The 19,060-nt window shown below is 43.5% G+C and overlaps 2 protein-coding genes across 4 annotated transcripts; one reads left to right on the forward strand and one right to left on the reverse strand.

Moving 5' to 3' along the window:
• Positions 1–575: 575 nt before the first annotated feature.
• On the reverse strand, positions 576–13,427 carry pop1 (POP1 homolog, ribonuclease P/MRP subunit). Its single transcript, XM_030393104.1, has 16 exons — positions 13,290–13,427; positions 12,942–13,053; positions 10,939–11,064; positions 10,415–10,590; positions 10,030–10,290; positions 9,832–9,919; positions 9,390–9,568; positions 8,914–9,188; positions 8,716–8,809; positions 8,507–8,615; positions 8,272–8,391; positions 4,955–5,076; positions 4,549–4,740; positions 3,514–3,668; positions 2,593–2,829; positions 576–1,912 (listed from the first exon to the last, which is right to left on the reverse strand). The coding sequence occupies exons 2-16, from the start codon at positions 13,048–13,050 to the stop codon at positions 1,213–1,215; spliced, it is 2,943 nt and encodes a 980-aa protein (XP_030248964.1). The 5' UTR covers positions 13,051–13,053; positions 13,290–13,427; the 3' UTR covers positions 576–1,212.
• Positions 13,428–13,629: 202 nt separating this feature from the next.
• LOC115566996 (2-iminobutanoate/2-iminopropanoate deaminase-like) lies at positions 13,630–18,549 on the forward strand. 3 transcript variants are annotated; one of them, XM_030393111.1, is made up of 6 exons: positions 13,630–13,793; positions 14,611–14,716; positions 14,812–14,866; positions 14,958–15,026; positions 17,865–17,920; positions 18,026–18,544. In XM_030393111.1, exons 1-6 carry the CDS (start codon positions 13,729–13,731, stop codon positions 18,083–18,085), a joined length of 411 nt encoding a protein of 136 aa, XP_030248971.1. In that variant the 5' UTR covers positions 13,630–13,728; the 3' UTR covers positions 18,086–18,544. The 3 variants fall into 3 exon arrangements, with proteins under 3 accessions (XP_030248971.1, XP_030248972.1, XP_030248970.1); XM_030393112.1 differs by lacking the exon at positions 14,958–15,026 and having other exon boundaries at positions 18,026–18,549; XM_030393110.1 differs by lacking the exons at positions 17,865–17,920; positions 18,026–18,544 and adding an exon at positions 16,247–16,525.
• Positions 18,550–19,060: the final 511 nt, after the last annotated feature.

Raw genomic sequence — 19,060 nt, forward strand, 5'->3', positions numbered from 1 at the left:
ATAAGTGCACTACTGCCCTCTAATGGTGGGGGGGGATCTCAAACATCATCAGGCAGCTCGTGTCCCGTGAAGTTGAAGTGAATTCATGTGATTTAAGGTGACAGAAGAAGTTCAGTAGTAGTTATATAAACCGTCCCTAATGGCTGATCATTTAAAGTTGCTCACATTATATGGGTGGTTTTAATTCGCGTGAGGAATGAATTGAGCATGCTTCACTTTGAAAACCTGTTTCCATGGCGTCGCAATATAACTTGTCTAAAAGATGCACAGCCTGCCCACCCATATTTACCTTAAATAAACCTCAGACTACATACTCAGCTGCTACCAAACTTAAGTGTTGCCAAGCAACAAAACTCTTATCTGCCACCTACACATTATGGGATGTGTGGGAAACCAGTATTCATGCCAGTGTAACTATAAAAAGAATGCATGTTAAAGTATCAGTTGCTCAATGCGTTTTCTTTTAAAAAGGGCCAGGCCGCAGCACATTATTTCAGTGTTGGAGGTTAAATTATGATTTGTATGATTCAACACCGCAGAAGGTGACAGTAATTACCCACAGATGGCATAATCTGTCAAGTGCAGCATGGGTATTTTATTAACTAATGTTCAAACAAAGCCTTTTCAATGCAGTGGCATATTTAAACAGAAACTGACACTTTGCTCAAAATCAAACCAATTCATTTTTTCTTTTTGTAAAAATCATAGAAGGCCACCAACATAAATACCCTCAGTATCATTAGTGTGCCAGAAATGAATTCATTTTGGCAATCCAGTTGAAAAGATGGCTGAACTAATCTCTAACTAAAAACCAAAGCTTTCATTCCATTACTGTATTAAACTGAAGCTTTTGTGGCGCACAGATGCGTCGATATGGGAACAAATATGAAAACAACCAACCTTTTCAACTGAAACAATGATGAGGACTCTTCCATAAAGTTCCAAACTAAAAAGTGTCTATTCAACAGCACACCAGGTAGCTTGTGGTTCTGCCCCATGCTTGTCATTAGATCTCTTCAACCGACAGAGTACATGATGTCACCAAACACTGGAGCAGTTATCAAGGCACAGGGATCACTTAGTGACCGAAGCATCATGCAGTTTAATGAGATATAATTTCAGGCCTCTGCAGGATATAAGTCGTGACGATCTTTCCCCATTAACCAAGAATAATTCAGTGCTTTTCGCATGTTCTGAGCACAGATGTTTCAATCAGATCTCTATGTTGATTTTTGCAAAGCGGTAGTGCAGGGAGGCGGGATTGCGCAGCAGGAACATGCCTCTGTGTTCCCTCGGCTGGTTGACGAGGGTGTTAAGGAGACCGACGACGCTGACAAATCCCAGAGCCTCCCCACAGCCCGCAGAAAGGGAGAAGTCCCCCTGAGTGACCCAGCCCAGAGTCACCCGCGAGCAGTGAGAGGTGACGCTTGGCAGAGGATCTGGCCATAGCCCGAAGATGAGGTCTGAGGATGATTTGGGCTCTTCGGATGTGGTGGCGTTAGGTTCAGAGGCGGATTTGGGGTCTGGCTCAGAGGCAGAGGGAAGGTCTGGCTCTTTACCCTCGGCCTTAGCAGAGGATGCAGCAGCTTTCTTGGGGCCCCTCTTTCTGCGTTTAATTCTGCTTTTAAAGTGGTCTCTGTGTTGGGGTTCCTGGGGCCCGCTGCTGCCAGGCCCTTTCTTCAGCAGCTGCAGGTCCTCTGCTGTTGGCACACACACCACGGCGTGGCGCTCTGGCTTGCCCTTGGACAGGAGCGACAGACGCACCCACACCAGACTCATCCCGTGTGCTGCGAGAAACGATGTTGCGGCTAAACGGTCGAGAGGTGGCACCTGTCCAACGCGGCACGGCCGTTGACCTTTAGATGTCGTGGGTCTGCACCAACCAGAAAGCAGCCTCAGCGACTTTATGTTCCTAGGAAGCATAAAAAAACAAATAACATCCGTTCATAACAGGCGATTAATAACACGAGGAAGTTGCATTTTCATTGGCCCCATTAAGCACCCTGAGGGACATAAAATTTGGTTCAAGAACATTTCTTAATTCCTAATGCTGAAAAGAAAAAGGCAGCCAATGGACAGTGGAAATCAATCCAATTTTTTTCTAATAAAGTCAGTCATTACTCAGAGCTGGTGTGATAGTTTTATGAGGATAGATGCAACTCTTCCCCTCCACTAATCTCTGTGATCTATTGCAGCAATTTAAGGCTGGATGTACTTTGGGTATTCTCATCAGGGACATTATGATGAAAGGGAGGTAGACTGGAGAAGCACCATGCATCAAGCCTGTCAAAAGCGGCGCTGGGGTCCCTTAATAAAAAATAGGAAAGAGGTAAGTGATGGCTGGAGCCAAAAGCCCCCAAAAACAGTGCACATTTCTGCTCGAGGGACCTTTAAAATTCAACAGCGTTGATATTGTTAGAAGTGTGATTTAGATGTGCAAGATGTCTGAAGGGAGCTTGGCGTCGACCTACAGTGGGTGTGTCTTGAGTCAATAAATATATGTCTTTATTTCAACAGTAAGACAAGAGAGGATAAGAAAATGAATAAATCTTCAGTATAAAGCTCAAAAACGAAATAAAGACAAACATTCACCTCAGTACAGTGAAGTGGCTCTGAGGCGTAGTTACAGTCATATCTCTGTGTAATGTCATCTCCTCCTCCATGGCCGTGTCGGCCTCAGTTGTGGTTTGGATCTGGCCGTTTCCCTTCGGCTCCTCTTTTGCTTCCCTCCAGATAAGCTCCCACTCCTCAGCCAGCTGTTGCCATGGGCAACGGAACGGTGCCAGACAGCCATGTTTAATGTAATTGGTCCTTTTGGCGGGCGGACGCCTACAGAAGAGGTCAGGAGGTCAAACCCTTGTCAAACTGTTGGGGCAACCCTGCCAATTTATGTAACAAATCATGACTGCTGAGCAGCGGATAGTAAGGGAAGAGCAGCACGCAGCCTCATTAGCATCTCATCTGCATGATGGGACAGATCTGAATAATGGAAATTAACTGGGGTCACAGCTTTGGAGTGCTTCCCTCTATCAAAACCACTAATCCACTGACATTTTCCCCACTCACTAAGTGTGCAGGCAAGTGAATACTATCTTTTCCTCAGAGATGATTGTACAGTCATACCGTACACAGTAAACAGAGTACTACAGCATCATCAGCCCAAACATTGTATAATTTTCACCTCACTTAATGTTTATTTGGATGAAAACGTTTCCTCTCACAGTTTAAGTTTGCCAGCGGTTGATTAAAATATATTGTCGAAACCTCGTCCTCAGTCCACAAGTAAAATGGACCTTCTATATTCGGGCCAAGTTCTTGAGATTCTGTTTTCCATCAGCAGGCTGACATAGTAGTTGCATGCCAAAATAATATTATAAGATAGAGAAAGGCTTTGGCAGTACAAGATGTCCCCACAGAAAACAGTCTTTACCATGTTTCAGATAATAATAATGATAATAATCACACGCAGTATTAGTGTTTTTTGGTTCTTTTCCTGCTCACTCTTCAGCTGACCTTTTGAACTTAACCAGCAGCTCCGCCTCCTGTTCCTCCTGAAAACGAACGCCTGCGGGGCAGTCTGGGTAGTCATGGGGGAAGTGGGGGGCTCCTTTATTCTGAGAGTGTTTCAGACTCATGCTCAGCCCTCCGATGCGAACTCCTCTGTACACCTGGCAGAACAGAGTAAACACTCGATTTTATGGAACTTGACATATAAAGCGAACCGGAGGGCTTCTGGTCTGCCTTTAAATTTCAAGGTACATTTAACATTTTCACAGTTCTTGTCCAAAAGAAATACAACTGCCCCAAAACATGGACGAGGCAACCAAATAATGAAAACATCTTTCAGAGTGTTCCATACTGACATCCACTGTATTACACGCTGTATACATACAGCCTCACAGCAGCTTAAGTGGAAACATGCACATTTGTAGTTTGAATAAACTCCTGTCTCCCTTACCAAGTAGGCCTCATCACTCTGTCTGGCATTACGTAGCTGATGTGTAATAATGTCTAAAACAGCCGGTGTTAGAATATGAGAAACGGTGCTGGTTTGAACACCGCGTAAAGCAGTATGATAGGCAGAAGCTCATCCGAATGAAACAGATCTTAAATTGTGTTTTAACCAGTTAAAGCAGCTATGAGGAGCTTTTGTGTTTTATAGATTCCTGCAGCCACTGTGAAGGCCGTTACACAAATGCAACTTTTGTTTTGATATACTATAGAGAAGATCCTTTCCTCAGGCTTTGACACTCCGCAAATCATGCTCAGCACTCCTCGCCAAAAAAAGGTTTAATTTATGACTTATCCAATCTGAAAATAAGTAGGGATCCGACCTGGTGATGTGCATTTAGAACTATATTAACAATATAGACAACAGCTAATCATCGCAGAGGTTGTTCAGTATTAAATTGCAACTGTTTCATTACAGGTAAAACATTTCTTGTAGTATGTTTACACCAAACTTCAAAAGATTATTCCAAAACCACTACTACATGTAAGAAAGGGAAAGGATAATACGGGGTAATTTATTGAGTAAACAGCACCTACCAGTGGGACCCAGAAGGCCATGCCCCATCCTTTAGGAAGCAGCAGGTCCCATCCAGCACCCCAGGAGCTCATCTCATGTCCCACCTGCTTGCCAGGTTGGTGAACGAGCAGGATCGGGACGCGGCCCTGCAGTGGAGTGGGACTCAGCCTGGAGCCCGGCACCAGCACCTCACTTCTCATACAGTTCAACTCCTGTACAAGACAGAAAATGCTGGAGGTAAGTGCAACATCTAAGCTCATCTTTAGTTTAAGAAATAGAGATGTAAAAAAAAAAAAAAAAAAAAAAAAAAAATGGAGTACAAGAGAGCATTAAGATATTAAATAAGGCATGTCGACGTAAGCACAAATACAATAATGGTTACTGACAATTGCTGGATGACATTTCTGTTAGAAAATGATGACACACCTGCTCTGATATCTTGTTATCGGTCACATTGTCCCGGACAGACTGCTCCCAGAGATAACTCTGGCAGCAATGTTCAGGTACCCCTCGCAACATGAGCTCCTTCCTCTTCTCCTCGTCCACCTCTGAAACACACACACAAAGCACACACACACATGGCATGCTCCTGTGTGACCAGCATCACTAGAGTCTGGAGAGAGATATGAAGCGATCTACCTCTGACATAACCAGGTATGTCTAAATGAGCAGTGGATTGACCACAGATTATTAAACACATTAAGGTGTGGAAAAACAGAGACAGGCTTTTACACCCCCTAATATGTACGATATAGCTTAAATTATGCAGGTGTCATTTAAGCCCTAATGGGTACTTGGAGGTTATGGTGTTAAATCCAGATTTCAATTGTAAATAGTGTCATATGCTGATTTTTTATAGAGCAGGGAAAAATTTAAATTAAAAATGTTCATATACCATTTCAATATTGTGTGTTGCCATTTCCTGAAATGTTCTCCAAACAGAAGCTACAATACATCAAAACAATATTAATTGATACATTTGATGTCACTGAGTGGATAATGTTTGAACATACAACAATATAGTAAATTAAGTCCATACTTAAGGCTTTGTAATTCTATACTGATTATATGATGTATTTTCTCAATGATTTGAGGTTCGAATCCAAATGACTTAATTGGACAGACACAAGGGCATAAGACCAAGGGATATGAACAAACAACTGTGAGCAAGCAGTGTGGTACATGTGGCAAAATCTGAAAAAAACGACTGCGGCCTGAAGATCCACAAAGTACGGAAGAAGTGTTTGTTGGGGAGAAAGAGTACCACAATGTACAAGTGTCCACACTGGTGAGACGCAGGAGGCGCCAGCTGTTGAGGTGGCGTTGCCAAGGCCAGAAAAGGTGGCGTCTTTATTGCGAACCTCTTCAAGGTCACCAAGGAGCTGCTGGGGCAGAAGCACAGTGGGACACTCGACTGCTTGCAAGAAGACATAGACCAGCACCTGAAGCCGATTTACAACGACGCTGAAAGACAGCAGGAGTTGGGAGAGTGCAAAATCCTAATAGTCAGTCCCCCTGAGTCAGAAGTGCTGTTTGACATGACAGAGCTGCAGCTAAAGCAAGTCAGAGAGGTCTTCTGTAAAGCAAGGGCAAGCTCTGTTCCAAGACCAAGCAGCACTGCAGCCAGAGTGTACAAGAATTGTCCCAAACTCGTGCTTCAGCTGTGGATGATTCTGCATGTTTCTGGAGAGGGGGAAATATCCCAGAAAAGTGGGGAATGGGTAACTGATTATCATTGTGCTCAACCTGGCAAATGCATATGGCTCCATCGCACACAAGCTAGTGGAGCTCACACTGAGCAAACATCATGTCCCCAACAGAGTCGGAGACCACATCACCTGTTACTACAGCAACTTGAGGATGAGGGTCTCTTCGGGGTGGAATTACATCAAGCAGGCACTGTGTGGAGGTGGGCAGCATCATAGGGTGCACCATCTCTGCAAAACTCTTCTCCCTAGCCATGGACGTGCTTATTCAGTCGGCTGAACCAGAGTGCAGAGACGACGTTTGCTCAGCACCAGCCACCAATCAGGGCATTCACAGATGACCTCAAAGTCAGCACAGAATCAGTACCAGGCTGCCGCTGGATTCTGCAGGGGCTCAAAAAGATAGTGGAGTGGGCCCAGATGTGCTTCAAACCAGCCAAATCCAGATCTTTGGTGCTAAGGAAAGGGAAAGTTGAGGACAACTTCCGGTTCAACATTGAAGGCACAGCAATAGCCATCCATCACAGAGAAACCAATCAAGAGCCTAAACAAGGTCTTTGGCAGCTTGCTGTGGGACGCATTACCTAGCCAGTCTCCATGTTCTGAGTCAGAAATATGTGGACAAGTCTGGCCTACCTGGGAAGTTGAAAGCCTGGGTGAATCTGCATGGCATTCTTCCCCGAGTCCTGTGTCCCCCTCCTCATCTATGCAGTTCCAATCTCAAGAGTTGAGATGTGGAGAGGAGGGTCGGCAACCACCTGAGGAGATGCCTGGGGCTGCCAAGGAGCCTGAGCAGCATTGCGCTCTAAGGACAGCACAGCAAACTGCAAGTGCCCTTGAAGTCCTTGGAAGAGCAGTTCAATGTAACAATTACCAGAGAAGTGGTTCAGTACAGGGACTCAAGTGACCAAAAGGTGGCTAAAGCAGGGATTCAAGTGAGGACTGGCGAGAAGCAGAGGGCAGGGGAAGCTGTTGATGAAGCAGAGGCGAGGCTACATCACAAGAGGCCAGTGGGAGTGTTCACAAAGGGCCCAAGCTGGGTGATGTGACAATACATTTGTGGACCTACAGAAAAAAAGTGTCTTTCAAAAAAAAGGGGGTCTTATTCATTAAGGCATCAGCCTAAAAAGAGGGAACACATTATTTTGCAAAGAAATATTAAAAGGAAGTAAGCTTATGTTTACCCTAAAAATCATTCTTAATTGTCGCGGACTTGAAGAATAACCCCAGTTATTTTATCATCCTTGCTGTTATGGCTGCTACAGTTTATCAAGCTGCTGGTTAAAACTAATGCAAAGCAAAAAAATATTTACTGTTTGTTAATTGTTGATTTTCAGTTTATTATTTTATGTTTGTATATGGGGTAGTCCTATACATATGATAAAGATGTATTACATTAAATTAATTCTGTAATTCTATTGCTTTACCCCCACAGCCCTAATATATGAGCAAATGAATTGTAAAGCAAGCATGGACATGTGCGAGCCCTGACATAACACATAACATTAGTCATTACAGACTATGGTGTTACTACTGAAATGTCATTGGAATTTATTTGGATGTAACTGTAAATAGAAAATATGCAAACTGAGAAAACCTCCATTGTGGTATAAAATCTAGAAACATGAAGGCCCTGGTTGAAACCAAGCCCTCATCTTTTCAGAATCTCTTTATAGCAGGCGAATCAGCTGTTGTCGGTAACTGAGAGTTGTGTTTGGAGTACAGGGTCCTGCCAGGATTCGAACCTGGAACATCTGCATGGCCAGGCAGAGGCCCCCCGGAGCACAGAACCAGATGTGTACTCTCTGAAAACAACCTCAGGACCAGAAACAGACTGATTCTTTGCTTAACTATTGATATGTCTTGTTTAACTGTCATGTTTCTGCTGGCATTCATGACAAGAAACATTATGTCTTCCTGCACACTGTATGAGGATGATATGATGACAACTGTTTCCAGTCTGGAGACATAATCTCTGATTTCCACACCCTTTTAACTTTGTGATTCTGGCTGACTGCCTGGTAGGTCAGATTTTACCTTGTGCCTGCTTTACACAGGGCAAAGCTTTAACCTTCTTTGTTGGTAAAGTGAGCCTGGGGTCATCCACAGTCAGACCCAGCACTGCGCCTGAGGGCAGCTCTCCAGTAGAATAGATGCCTGAATTAAATACAAAGTCAAGGTTAGCTAAACATGCATACACACACCCAACTAGATGGTAACAAGTAAAAGCAATGATATTATGATTTCTGCAGGGAATAACTTAACAATAGACCTTTGAGTATTTGATAGACATCAGCCTGTTGTTTATGCAGATTCATCTTGCTCTCATCTTTGCAGTGCTCAGGCCACCAGAGGGAAGAGGGCTGGGATTTGTGTATTTCCTTAAAAGAGAAATAAAATAAAACTCAGTTCTTCAGCGTGAAATGCAAATATACTTCAATGGCTCTTTGCTTTTCATTTTACCAACTCAACATGTCTCACATCACAGTCTGTAGCAGCCTCCAAGGTTTCTGCCAGAACAGAATGGGATTGTGGTCCAATCAGGCGATAGCGTACAATCTCCATTGTGAGATCACTGCAACAAAGTGACATACAAAAACTTAAATAAAATAAAATTCTTCAGTCAAGCCAAATGTTTTACTTAGTCGACATCTCAATGAAATTCTAAACGACACTAACTTTATAACTATTCCAGCTGGGCTTGACCTCCAGGTAACCGGGGTGGTGGGAGATCTGGTTCCATCTCCCAGGATCTTCTTGGCTGGAGGTCCACTGGCATCCTTACAGGTTCGCTTTCTCTTGATTCCAGTCACCTGTTTGCCATCAGAGGTCTTTTCAGGCTTTGGCTCTGTTTCTAGGGTTGGAACAACCTCAGCAGGTGTCACTACTGGAACAGCTGGGGGAAGTACAGCCTCATAACACTGGCACACAGCTTGTAACTCAGGAAGAAGGTCCTGCAGGGAGCACAGAGTCAGTGGAGTTAATGGTCGTGCCGAGCTTGTCACTGCATTCATATATATTCATAAAAAATACATTTTTCATTTTATTTGTCATACCAATTTATTTGGTCAACTGAAGTTGAAGGTCATCACAACAATGACATAGTCCAAGTTACAATAAATCAAGTCCACATCGCTCCCGAAAACTCACTGTACCTTTTTAATGGTGGGGTGAGCCCAAATCCAAAGCTGCCTGTGGGTTGAGCCCTGCACACGAGGTCGCCAGAGAAAGGTCACGGGGCCCAGGGGCTGCGAGGGGTACTGTCCTGCTTTGTACACCACCACGCTGCCCTGTCTTCTCCCTGATAGGCTCAGTGCTGCAGCAAATGTAGGACCTGGAAACACACATCCCAGATGCAAACAACTCCAAACTAAACGCTGAACTTTTCCACTCACATTTATCATTATATCTATGGGTTCTACTTTTATGATCATACTGTGTGTCTCTGAACAGTACAGAGATTACCACACATACCTGAGAGAAAGGATGCACGGAGAAAACAGGTCTACTTTCCAAATGTTCTATAGCACTTTGTCTGAATGAAAATGAGATGTTTATGTGTGTGTGTGTGTGTGTGTGGTTGGGGCGTATACTCACCAGCCTCTTTGCTGGTCAGCTGTGACAGAGAAGCCAGCAGCTTCTGCTCCTCTCCCTGCAGCTCTATGCAGCAGTAGTAAGAAAGGTCCTGAATGTACAAAACCAAAGGTTGGTCTTATTTTACCAGCAGTGACATGCCGTTGATTCAAATCATAATTTAGTTTCAAACATGAAACACATCACACACTCAATGGTTACCTGCAGGAGGCAGTGGCTGCTCATTGCCCTGTAGGAGGCCCGATAGCACTTGTATGTGGGTCTGTCCCCAAGGCAGTAACCCCACTTTTTAACCACGTGGAAGCGCTTGGCATGCCAAATGTGAGTCTCCAGCCACACGTTCTTCCTCTGCCGGCGGTTAAACTCCAGCAGCAGATTTCCATGCCGGCGGCGGGCCTTGCGGCTCTTGCTCTTTGGCTGCTCCTTCTTCTTCTTTGAACCGGCTAGGAGACTCTTCTCCCGCTGGAGGAGGAAGAAAATGTCACTGAACAAATCAGAAGTACTCAGAGAAGGCGAGTATTAAACCTGCTACTTGAACCAGTAAGTTGCACATTAAGATGCTGAAAGGAAAAACTGTGAACTTTACCATTCTGTTGGCCAAATCTCTAAGTCTGCGAGGGAGCCGCTTGGTGTTGTGGCTCATGGCCCGTCTCCTCATGTGTTTGGGCAGGGTTTCAAACAGATGGCAGCTGCCCGTTGTCTTGCTGACAGCTTTCAGCATGGCGCTCACCTCTGCTGCCCTGGTCCTGGCAAAAGCTCCGGCTGGATAGGGAGAAAAGTGACTGTGATGCTGCATTTGGAGTTTTTTTTTAAGAATTGTAATGATTATTTTTTTTGCTCCTCATCTTGTGACTTAATATATCCCGAGTTGGACTAAACTTTATGATTACTTGAAGGACAGCGGACAAAGCAGAGACTCTGTACCACCTGAAAGAATCTGGTCGAAAAAGAAATCTGATCATCTTCATTTTCCCGCAGGATAATAAATGATGAAAGACTGTCAAAGTCATCAGGAGTTCTCACAATTGGTGGTGCAGTCAGTATGCGATCCTTCAACACAAAAAGTACCCAGCACATTGTTACTTAATAGTGGTAGGACAACATCTTTACCAGTGATGTACTTGGGCATCTCCTTGACATAGCCTCCACCATCTTTCTGGTGTCCCCGGACCCATCCGCTCCGCTGGTGAGCGTTCTTTGGCTTTTCTGTAGATGGACCGCCATCACCCGCTCCACCTTAAGGCAGATCATCAATTAGTCATGTCCAAGGCAGGCAAAACAGACAACCAACAGGGGACCACAGGCGCTCAGGGGTTGATGTTTTCACAATGATAAAAACTGAAATGGTGAGGATCTTATGGAGGTGGCTTCTGTACTGTACTGTTTACCTCTGCATGGGGGTTCTGCCTTAAAGTGTCAAAAACTAGTTTCAAGAACTATTCCTGTCGATAATATACACTCCTCAGATTCAGAAAACATATGTGTGTTTGATACTATGTTTTCAAAAGGAATCAACACAGCTAACTTAACATTAGGTCCCCCTGAGGAGTTCATTCGGCCCTGTATGTAGATCACTGTTACCGGTACTCCCTGTACAAGAACTATTTATTTGCTTGTCTTACCTCCACAAGCAGATTCAGGTTATATGTAAGACAGCAAAATTGGATATATTCAAGATTGTATTTGTGAATGACATTTAGGTTACAGAGACATACGGAGACGCGGACCACGCGGCAGCAAGAGGAGACGAAGTAGTGGAAATAAAGAGAGAAGAGGGCACATACAGGCTGGCCTTAACAGATAAACAGACGGGAGTATCAGTACCAGTGGCAGTAGCGCCGAGATCGAAAAGTGGCTAAAGGTATGTCGATTGCTGCTTAACGGCATATACCGATCCCTAGAATGGCATACCGATCCCCAGACTGACATACAGATTCTCGGAGTGGTATATACCGATCCCCAGACTGACATACAGATTCTCGGAGTGGTATATACCGATCCCCAGACTGACATACAGATTCTCGGAGTGGTATGCTGCTATTATGCCGCTGTTATTCCACCGACACATGACGGTATGTGCCGCTTGAGATTGTTACTGAGAGACTGTTGGATGGGTACCGCTCCCTGATGAATATGCAAATGTAATGCCACTGGGCTGGTTTGACGACAAGTACAGCCGTAAACATATACTTTTTTTTTTTTTTTGTCTTTATTGACAATGCTAACTTAACACTTTACCGCAAGTAATGTTATGTTGTTGGGATTGTAGGCATATAGACAGTAATTACACGTGGGACTCTTACGATATGATAGAAAAGCAATATGTCTAAATGTCCGCCTATAAACTACTTAAAGCTAATGAAAGCGCTAACCTTAGCTAACATGGCTAATATTAGCCCAGCCACCGTAATAATGAAAACCCATCACTAAGTATTGTTTTGTTGGCAGGCTCAAAAGTTCTGCTATCGATTAGTCAGACTGGCTATAAGGTGGCTGGGCTAATATTAGCCATGTTAGCTAAGGTTAGCGCTTTCATTAGCTTTAAGTAGTTTATAGGCGGATATTTAGACATATTACTTTACTATCATATCGTAAGAGTCCCACGTGTAATTACTGTCTATCTGCCTACAATTCCAACAACATAACATTACTTGCGGTAAAGTGTAAAGTTAGCATTGTCAATAAAGACAAAAAAAAAAAAAAAGTTTATGTTTACGGCTGCACTTGTCGTCAAACCAGCCCAGTGGCATTACATTTGCATATTCATCAGGGAGCGGTACCCATCCAACAGTCTCTCAGTGCCGTAACAATCTCAAGCGGCACATACCATCATGTGTCGGTGGAATAACAGCGGCATAATAGCAGCATACCACTCCGAGAATCTGTATGTCAGTCTGGGAATCGGTTTATACCACTCCGAGAATCTGTATGTCAGTCTGGGGATCGGTATATACCACTCCGAGAATCTGTATGTCAGTCTGGGGATCGGTATATACCACTCCGAGAATCTGTATGTCAGTCTGGGGATCGGTATGCCATTCTAGGGATCGGTATATGCCGTTGAGCAGCAATCGACATACCTTTAGCCACTTTTCGATCTCGCTGTCACTCACCAGTGGCCGGGGTGTCCGCTCCGTTCTGCGTGCTGCTGGATGCATACTGCACACTGGCGGGCTGATTTCTCAGCTTCTTCTCCCGCATCTTCACCTTAGCAGCAGACATTTTCTGCAGAAAACAAAAAAAGGCACGTTGGACACAGCTGCCGTCAGTCATGCTGGCTGCTGCTGAACGAAGATGACACTTCAAAACACCTACATGACTTAACGCTAACCAATGCGGCTAACAGTCGCTAGCTAGTTACGTTACTCCACGTAAAGTTGGGTTGTTGGTTTAGTTAACATAAACACAAATACAACGGATATTAAATGTGAGTACAGAATGATTACTCAGCATATATTCACCTCTAGATTCCCCAGTATGATTATACGTCCGAAAGTGTGCTCTAAACGCAAGATAAGCTAGTACTCTTGGCTACCATGTGAGTTTTCCTCACGCTGTTTGACGCAATGTTTGCTTCCGGGTATGTGGGGGATATGTGGTGTGTCGGCGCAACTGAAAAATACCAGGCCAAACCACCGACTGTATCGTGGAAATGAAAACTTCTGTCATCACAAGACACGACTACGCTTGACTTAATAATACAATATTTCCATATACCCCCCTTCGTACCAAACAAAATGAAAATACAAAGCTTGTGTGCGCGTCTGCAACACCATTTACAGTCCGACCACCGGCAGCTCCCGTTACGTCATCGCGTGCTCTTGCAGCCGTCTCCTCTGCTTGCTCTCTGCTCTCTGCTCTCTGTCCCAGCTCTTGATTTGATCACATACTGTGAGTGAAATGGCTGCACTTATCAGAAGAATTATCAGCACAGCAAAGGCTCCAGCTGCTATCGGCCCGTACAGGTGAGAAGAGCTTTCAGGCTGAAACGTCAAGTCGAGCTGTAAAGGTACAGCTGGCGCACAGCTGATGCAGTAGGGCCTACCAGTCAAAAATAACATTTATTGACCACATGTTTAGAGTTCAAGGTAAGATGTCGAGAGTTATGGCTATCGACAACTGCTCAGTAAAGTCATACCGTTGTGTTTAATTGCACAATTTAGTCGTCCAGTAGGAGGTGGAGCAGTAGTCCAGAGCAAAGTACACCATTTTGGACTTGGATTGCACTTTAAACTGTTGTAAGACTAAACTATTAAGATCCACAACACAGTAGGCTCATAATTTTGGGTTGAAGTTTACTCTATGCAGCTGTCTCCCTGTCATGTTCAGTGTGACTGTGTAATATGCAGCCCTTGTATGACCACCGCCTGTTAGTGTTTTACTGTATTTTACAATCAGCATTATAATGGATCTTAAAGGGGGGGGGGGGAAGATCAATCATCTAAATCGTTATTTTTGTTTAAGCAGCAGAGGTGTGTATGTTAGCCAGATAGTGTAAACAGGCGTGACACTAAATGAACTCTTGGAGTTGATAAGAAAGAAAAGCAAGTGGAGTAGGGATGATGCAAAGGAGAACAATGCAGACGAATGCAACGGTTTTTAGAACTGAAATTTCTGCATTACCAGCAACTTTTGCTATCAAAATATATGCATTTACTGTCTGCTCTCCTGATGTAGCACTGGAGAATATGAGACAAGGAGATTTCACACTCTTCCTAAAAGAGGTAACTCAGCCTTTAATCCAATGTAGATGAATGTTTGCTCTCGCTTTGTGTCTCCCAGCCAGGCAGTGTTGGTTGATCGGACCATGTACATCTCAGGACAGCTGGGGATGGACCCTGCCAGTGGACAGCTGGTGGGAGGAGGTGTTCAGGCTCAAACCAGACAGGTTAACCACCATAAGCACCTTTTCAATCAATCATTCATTTATTATTAAACCGACGGAAAACCGACCACCTTCATACGAGAATTCCTCTCCCACAGGCTCTCGTGAATATGGGCGAAATCCTTAAAGCTGCTGGATGTGGTTATGAGAATGGTGAGAAAACTCTGCCGTCTGAACGGTATTACATTTTGACTCGATCACTCTGAAGTTCAGTGGAGGAAATCTTTGTCCCTGTTTCCTGCAGTTGTCAAAACAACAGTGCTGCTGGCTGACATGAATGACTTTACCACCGTCAACGATGTTTACAAGCAGTGTGAGTGTCATTTGTTCACTTATATTATTTTTCATTTACAATTGGTGGCATGATCCATGGTAAGAAACAAGGTCATCACAGGCCTCATTGTGACTACAATAGTTCCTCACTTGTCGATACAGACTTTGCCACTGGGTGTCACCACAACCCAGGGAACCTGCATCGACCAGGGTTAGGCCCCACACAAGTTGCTACATAGGTGACGTTTCCCTTGGTTGACTGGAAGCTGCCTATTCATTGCCTTTGTACAATTTGTTCTTACCCAGACATCATATGATGATTCATTTGTTATACGGTTTGCATGCTCAACAGTGCTTTTATAGTCTTTATTCATTCACTGTGAATGCCTATACAGAAAATCAATCAATCCTACCACTTTATTTGTCTGGGCACATCCTTGAGATTATCCCCAGCCTTGAATTTGCATTTTCCTAAAGTAAATATGCCAAAGTAAGTACACTCAGGAGGTATGAAACAAGGTTCAGAAACGCAGCTGACAGCTGGCCACACCGGTACAAGGACTGCTGACGTTTGCTGAGTCACTAAACAGAGTGAAACCTGAGCTGCTGCTAATGCTGCTGCCGCCAGCGGAGCCTTAAACTTAAACTAAATGTCAGACAACATGCCACATCTGATGATCCACAGACGACCAATTGAATCCCTTAACTCTAATTGCAAAACCTGCAATACATAAATAATCTGTACAGTGTGGATTTCATCCAGATGCACTATTTTTTTCTCTCTGTGTAATTTGAGGGGGTTTTATATCAACAAAAAGAACAGTAGTAGGAGCATCTCCACACTCATTGATGTTCTTGGAGGGGAATAAGAGGAAGAAAGTGTGCCACCATCTGTGTGTAAAATCTGGTACGACAGAGTTTGGTTCCAGGCATTCATGTGAATGAAGAATCCCCCAATAGATATGTTTAAAAATACACCAGCAGGTTCTGGAAGATTTGCAACATGATGGATCAGTGGGTAGAGCTGTTACCTCACACCAAAAAGGTTCATGGTTCAGTTCCCAGCTGGAGCAAAGCCCTTCTGTGCGGCGTTTGGATTTGGATTTGGATGCCGTAGGTTGGCTCCCCAATGCTCCTCGAGGATGGGTTGAATGAAGGGGATTAGTTTCATTACAATATGGGATTTTATGTGATGAAGATATATCTTGATCAAAACAAGTAGTACAGGTTCGGAATGAACAATTCCTCCTGCCCCAACAGGTTCTACAACAACAGAGACATTCTATCAAGCCTGCTCACAGTCTGAAGAATTCTTATCGAACCAAAGAAGTGAAAACACATGTCTTAGCATATCACAGCTGTGCAGGACCTTTAAGTCCTCACTGCTGTGGCTTTACTGAACTACATCTCCATGAAATCTCTGATCAGTTTTGTGTCCAATAATGTTTTTGTTGGTTTTCTGTTACTGCAGTTTGAGTTTCTGTAGAGGGAGCCATTTCCCTTAACAGTATCACGGATTCAACTACTTTATTATGTCTAGTTAGTTTGGTGTGGGGTTTTTTTTTTTTTTGTGAGCACAAAATTATGTAATGCTGTCAAAAAGACAGTAAAACATTTTCCAATTAAGATCCACAAGGAAGAAAGCAAATGTTTGCCCAAAGATTCAGTATTTTGATGTTGCAATGCCTGTTCATCCCAACAGCATGTGAGCATCACTCCAAAACACACACTCCCCTGTATACAAGAAGATTTATATAATGAACTCCAACCTGTCACTTATTGTTATGAACAACAAATACAAAAACGTTGGCAAACTGGATGAACAACAACAGATGTTTATGACCTGTAACAGCAGGGAAAGCTCAGGTGCGGCTAATCACACTAACGACTGCTTGTGCGGCCTGACTGGGACAATGGACCAGAGTGTCTAATTAGTGTTATTAGTTACACCCTGCTCTGTAGTATGTATGAGCTTTTTCCCAACATCTGCAATGACTTTTGTTTTACCTTAGTCAGTGGCACAAAGTAGCAGAAGATGTTTCTGATTGTGATCAGATCATCAAATCAGAGGTAGAAGACTCTGACTGTCATAATCATAAAACATGTCCCTCATAGAAACCACAAGTTACTCTCAAGTGTTACCTTACCAGTGATCAAACCTTTGCCAGAGCTCAGCCATGTGATTGTCTGTTTCATATAAGATGAACATCTAAGCACCAGTTTAGCGGAAAGAGAAGGCCAAATATAAAGGGAAATGCAGAGTACACATTAGTACTGAGCCTAATGTTTTCACCAATGCCCCATCTTACTTTTATTACCGTTTTATTTATTTAGACTGGTTAGTCCATCCTTTTGGCTGCTCCTGTAGGACGGGGCCGGCCCAACACGGCCATGACCCGCTAGAAAAACTACCTCCAGACCCGATGAAGGAAGCCACTTTATGAGGAATTGACAGTCAGTTTTTTGTGTATGTTATTAGGAGAGATTCCTATCTGTATTCTAAAGATTTGTTCTGAGGTTTTTGTTCATGTATAATTCATAGCTTGATTTTATATTTTTTAAATTACTTTTTTATGTTTTTTATGTAAAAAGAGAGATGAAAATACCATCAATAAAAACCTTTGACTCTAATATGTCAACAAAATGAAACGCAAATGTAACGTTTTAAATTTACTAGGCCTCATTTACATATTTAAAGTTAAAATTACACTGGAATCAATATTAAAAAAACAACTGCCTCAATGTCAGTAATCAACTGGGGAAGTGTCATGGTGATATTTATTAGTTTACCCTATTCACCTGTAGAACTATCAACATGTTTAAATATGTGTGTGTGTGTTGGCAAACCTAATGCCATTGAATTTGCTGCTATCTCTAGTCTTCAGCACCAACTACCCAGCCAGAGCCGCCTACCAGGTCACTGCTCTTCCCAGGGTAAGTATCCGATGGATACGTTTGCTCTTTCTCGGTTGATTCAGTATTGAATTTACACTCAACTCACAGTGTTTGCATGTTCTCTCTCTCTGTCTTACTCTGTAGGGTGGGCTGGTTGAGATTGAAGCAGTTGCTGTACTGGGCCCTCTGACCAGTGCTCCCTAACGCAATCATCTATCCAACAATGGGAAACCACCACCCAAAAAAAAATGTGCCTTGTTTTGCAGACGAGTATGGATTTGACAAACGACATTCCTGTACAGCACATGATCATTTCTGTTAGAGATGTAATATTTTTTGTAGGGCACTAGTGATTTAGTGCTTGTCATGTATTAACCATGTCGCGGGTCACATGGCAGACTTAACAGCAGTCAGCCTCGCACACACTTTCTCTGCTCTCTCTCTGCTCTTATTGATGAGACGTGTTCGGAGACAGCGGCGCATCTGCTCACATTTCACTCGCAGTAGCTGCTGACTGTCTAAGCGTGTTTGCTCTTATTGAATTGCACCACCACTCATGTTGTCACCAGACATACCCATGGAAGAGTATCCTCTCTCAGTACGTCAGATGATGGATGATCAAATACATCTCAATAATAAATGGTTTTAATTTGCTAAAATGGTGATGATTGGTATGTAAACGATCACGTGGTGACGTGTGTTTTTTGTTCTTCCTTAGGGACGGCTCTTATATGCTGGGAATGTGTTGATGCCCCGGGGTTTGTACAGGATTTATGAGGACAGGTCAGGATGGGTTATGCTTCAGACCATGGTTGAAATTATAGTTTAGATGACTGCAATCCTGCTCCAACCATAGCTTTGATCTCTGTTTTATACTGTGAGCAAAAGGAGTTGATCCCAAATGTTAGCTCACTCATTTGACTTCAAAGTAAACAACAGAAAATAATCAATAGAGAAAGGCCGACATAAACCTACCCTCTCACATCTCGAGAAGGGCTCAACTCCAAAACCACGTTTGTGTAACTGGGACAGGTTAAAACATGCTGTGGAAGGCTAGGCATTTAAACAATTGTATATACAGTAAGTAACGTAAAATGTACTTAGAGGAAAAGTTCACCCGAATACGAAATTCAGCCATCGCCTACTCATCCTCGTGGCGCTGGAAAGTCTTGTTTTATG

Source organism: Sparus aurata, chromosome 17, assembly GCF_900880675.1.
Source record: "Sparus aurata chromosome 17, fSpaAur1.1, whole genome shotgun sequence".
Taxonomy (NCBI): domain Eukaryota; kingdom Metazoa; phylum Chordata; class Actinopteri; order Spariformes; family Sparidae; genus Sparus; species Sparus aurata.

Coding starts and splice junctions, on each gene's coding strand:
- pop1 (XM_030393104.1), bottom strand. CDS start 13,050: ATGTCTGCTGCTAAGGTGAAGATGCGGGAGAAGAAGCTGAGAAATCAG. Junction 8,810..8,913: donor CCAGCTGGAATAGTTATAAA/GTTAGTGTCGTT, acceptor ACTTTGTTGCAG/TGATCTCACAATGGAGATTG. Junction 8,616..8,715: donor AGGCTGCTACAGACTGTGAT/GTGAGACATGTT, acceptor TTCTCTTTTAAG/GAAATACACAAATCCCAGCC.
- LOC115566996 (XM_030393110.1), top strand. CDS start 13,729: ATGGCTGCACTTATCAGAAGAATTATCAGCACAGCAAAGGCTCCAGCT. Junction 14,717..14,811: donor TTCAGGCTCAAACCAGACAG/GTTAACCACCAT, acceptor CCTCTCCCACAG/GCTCTCGTGAATATGGGCGA. Junction 14,867..14,957: donor TGGATGTGGTTATGAGAATG/GTGAGAAAACTC, acceptor TGTTTCCTGCAG/TTGTCAAAACAACAGTGCTG.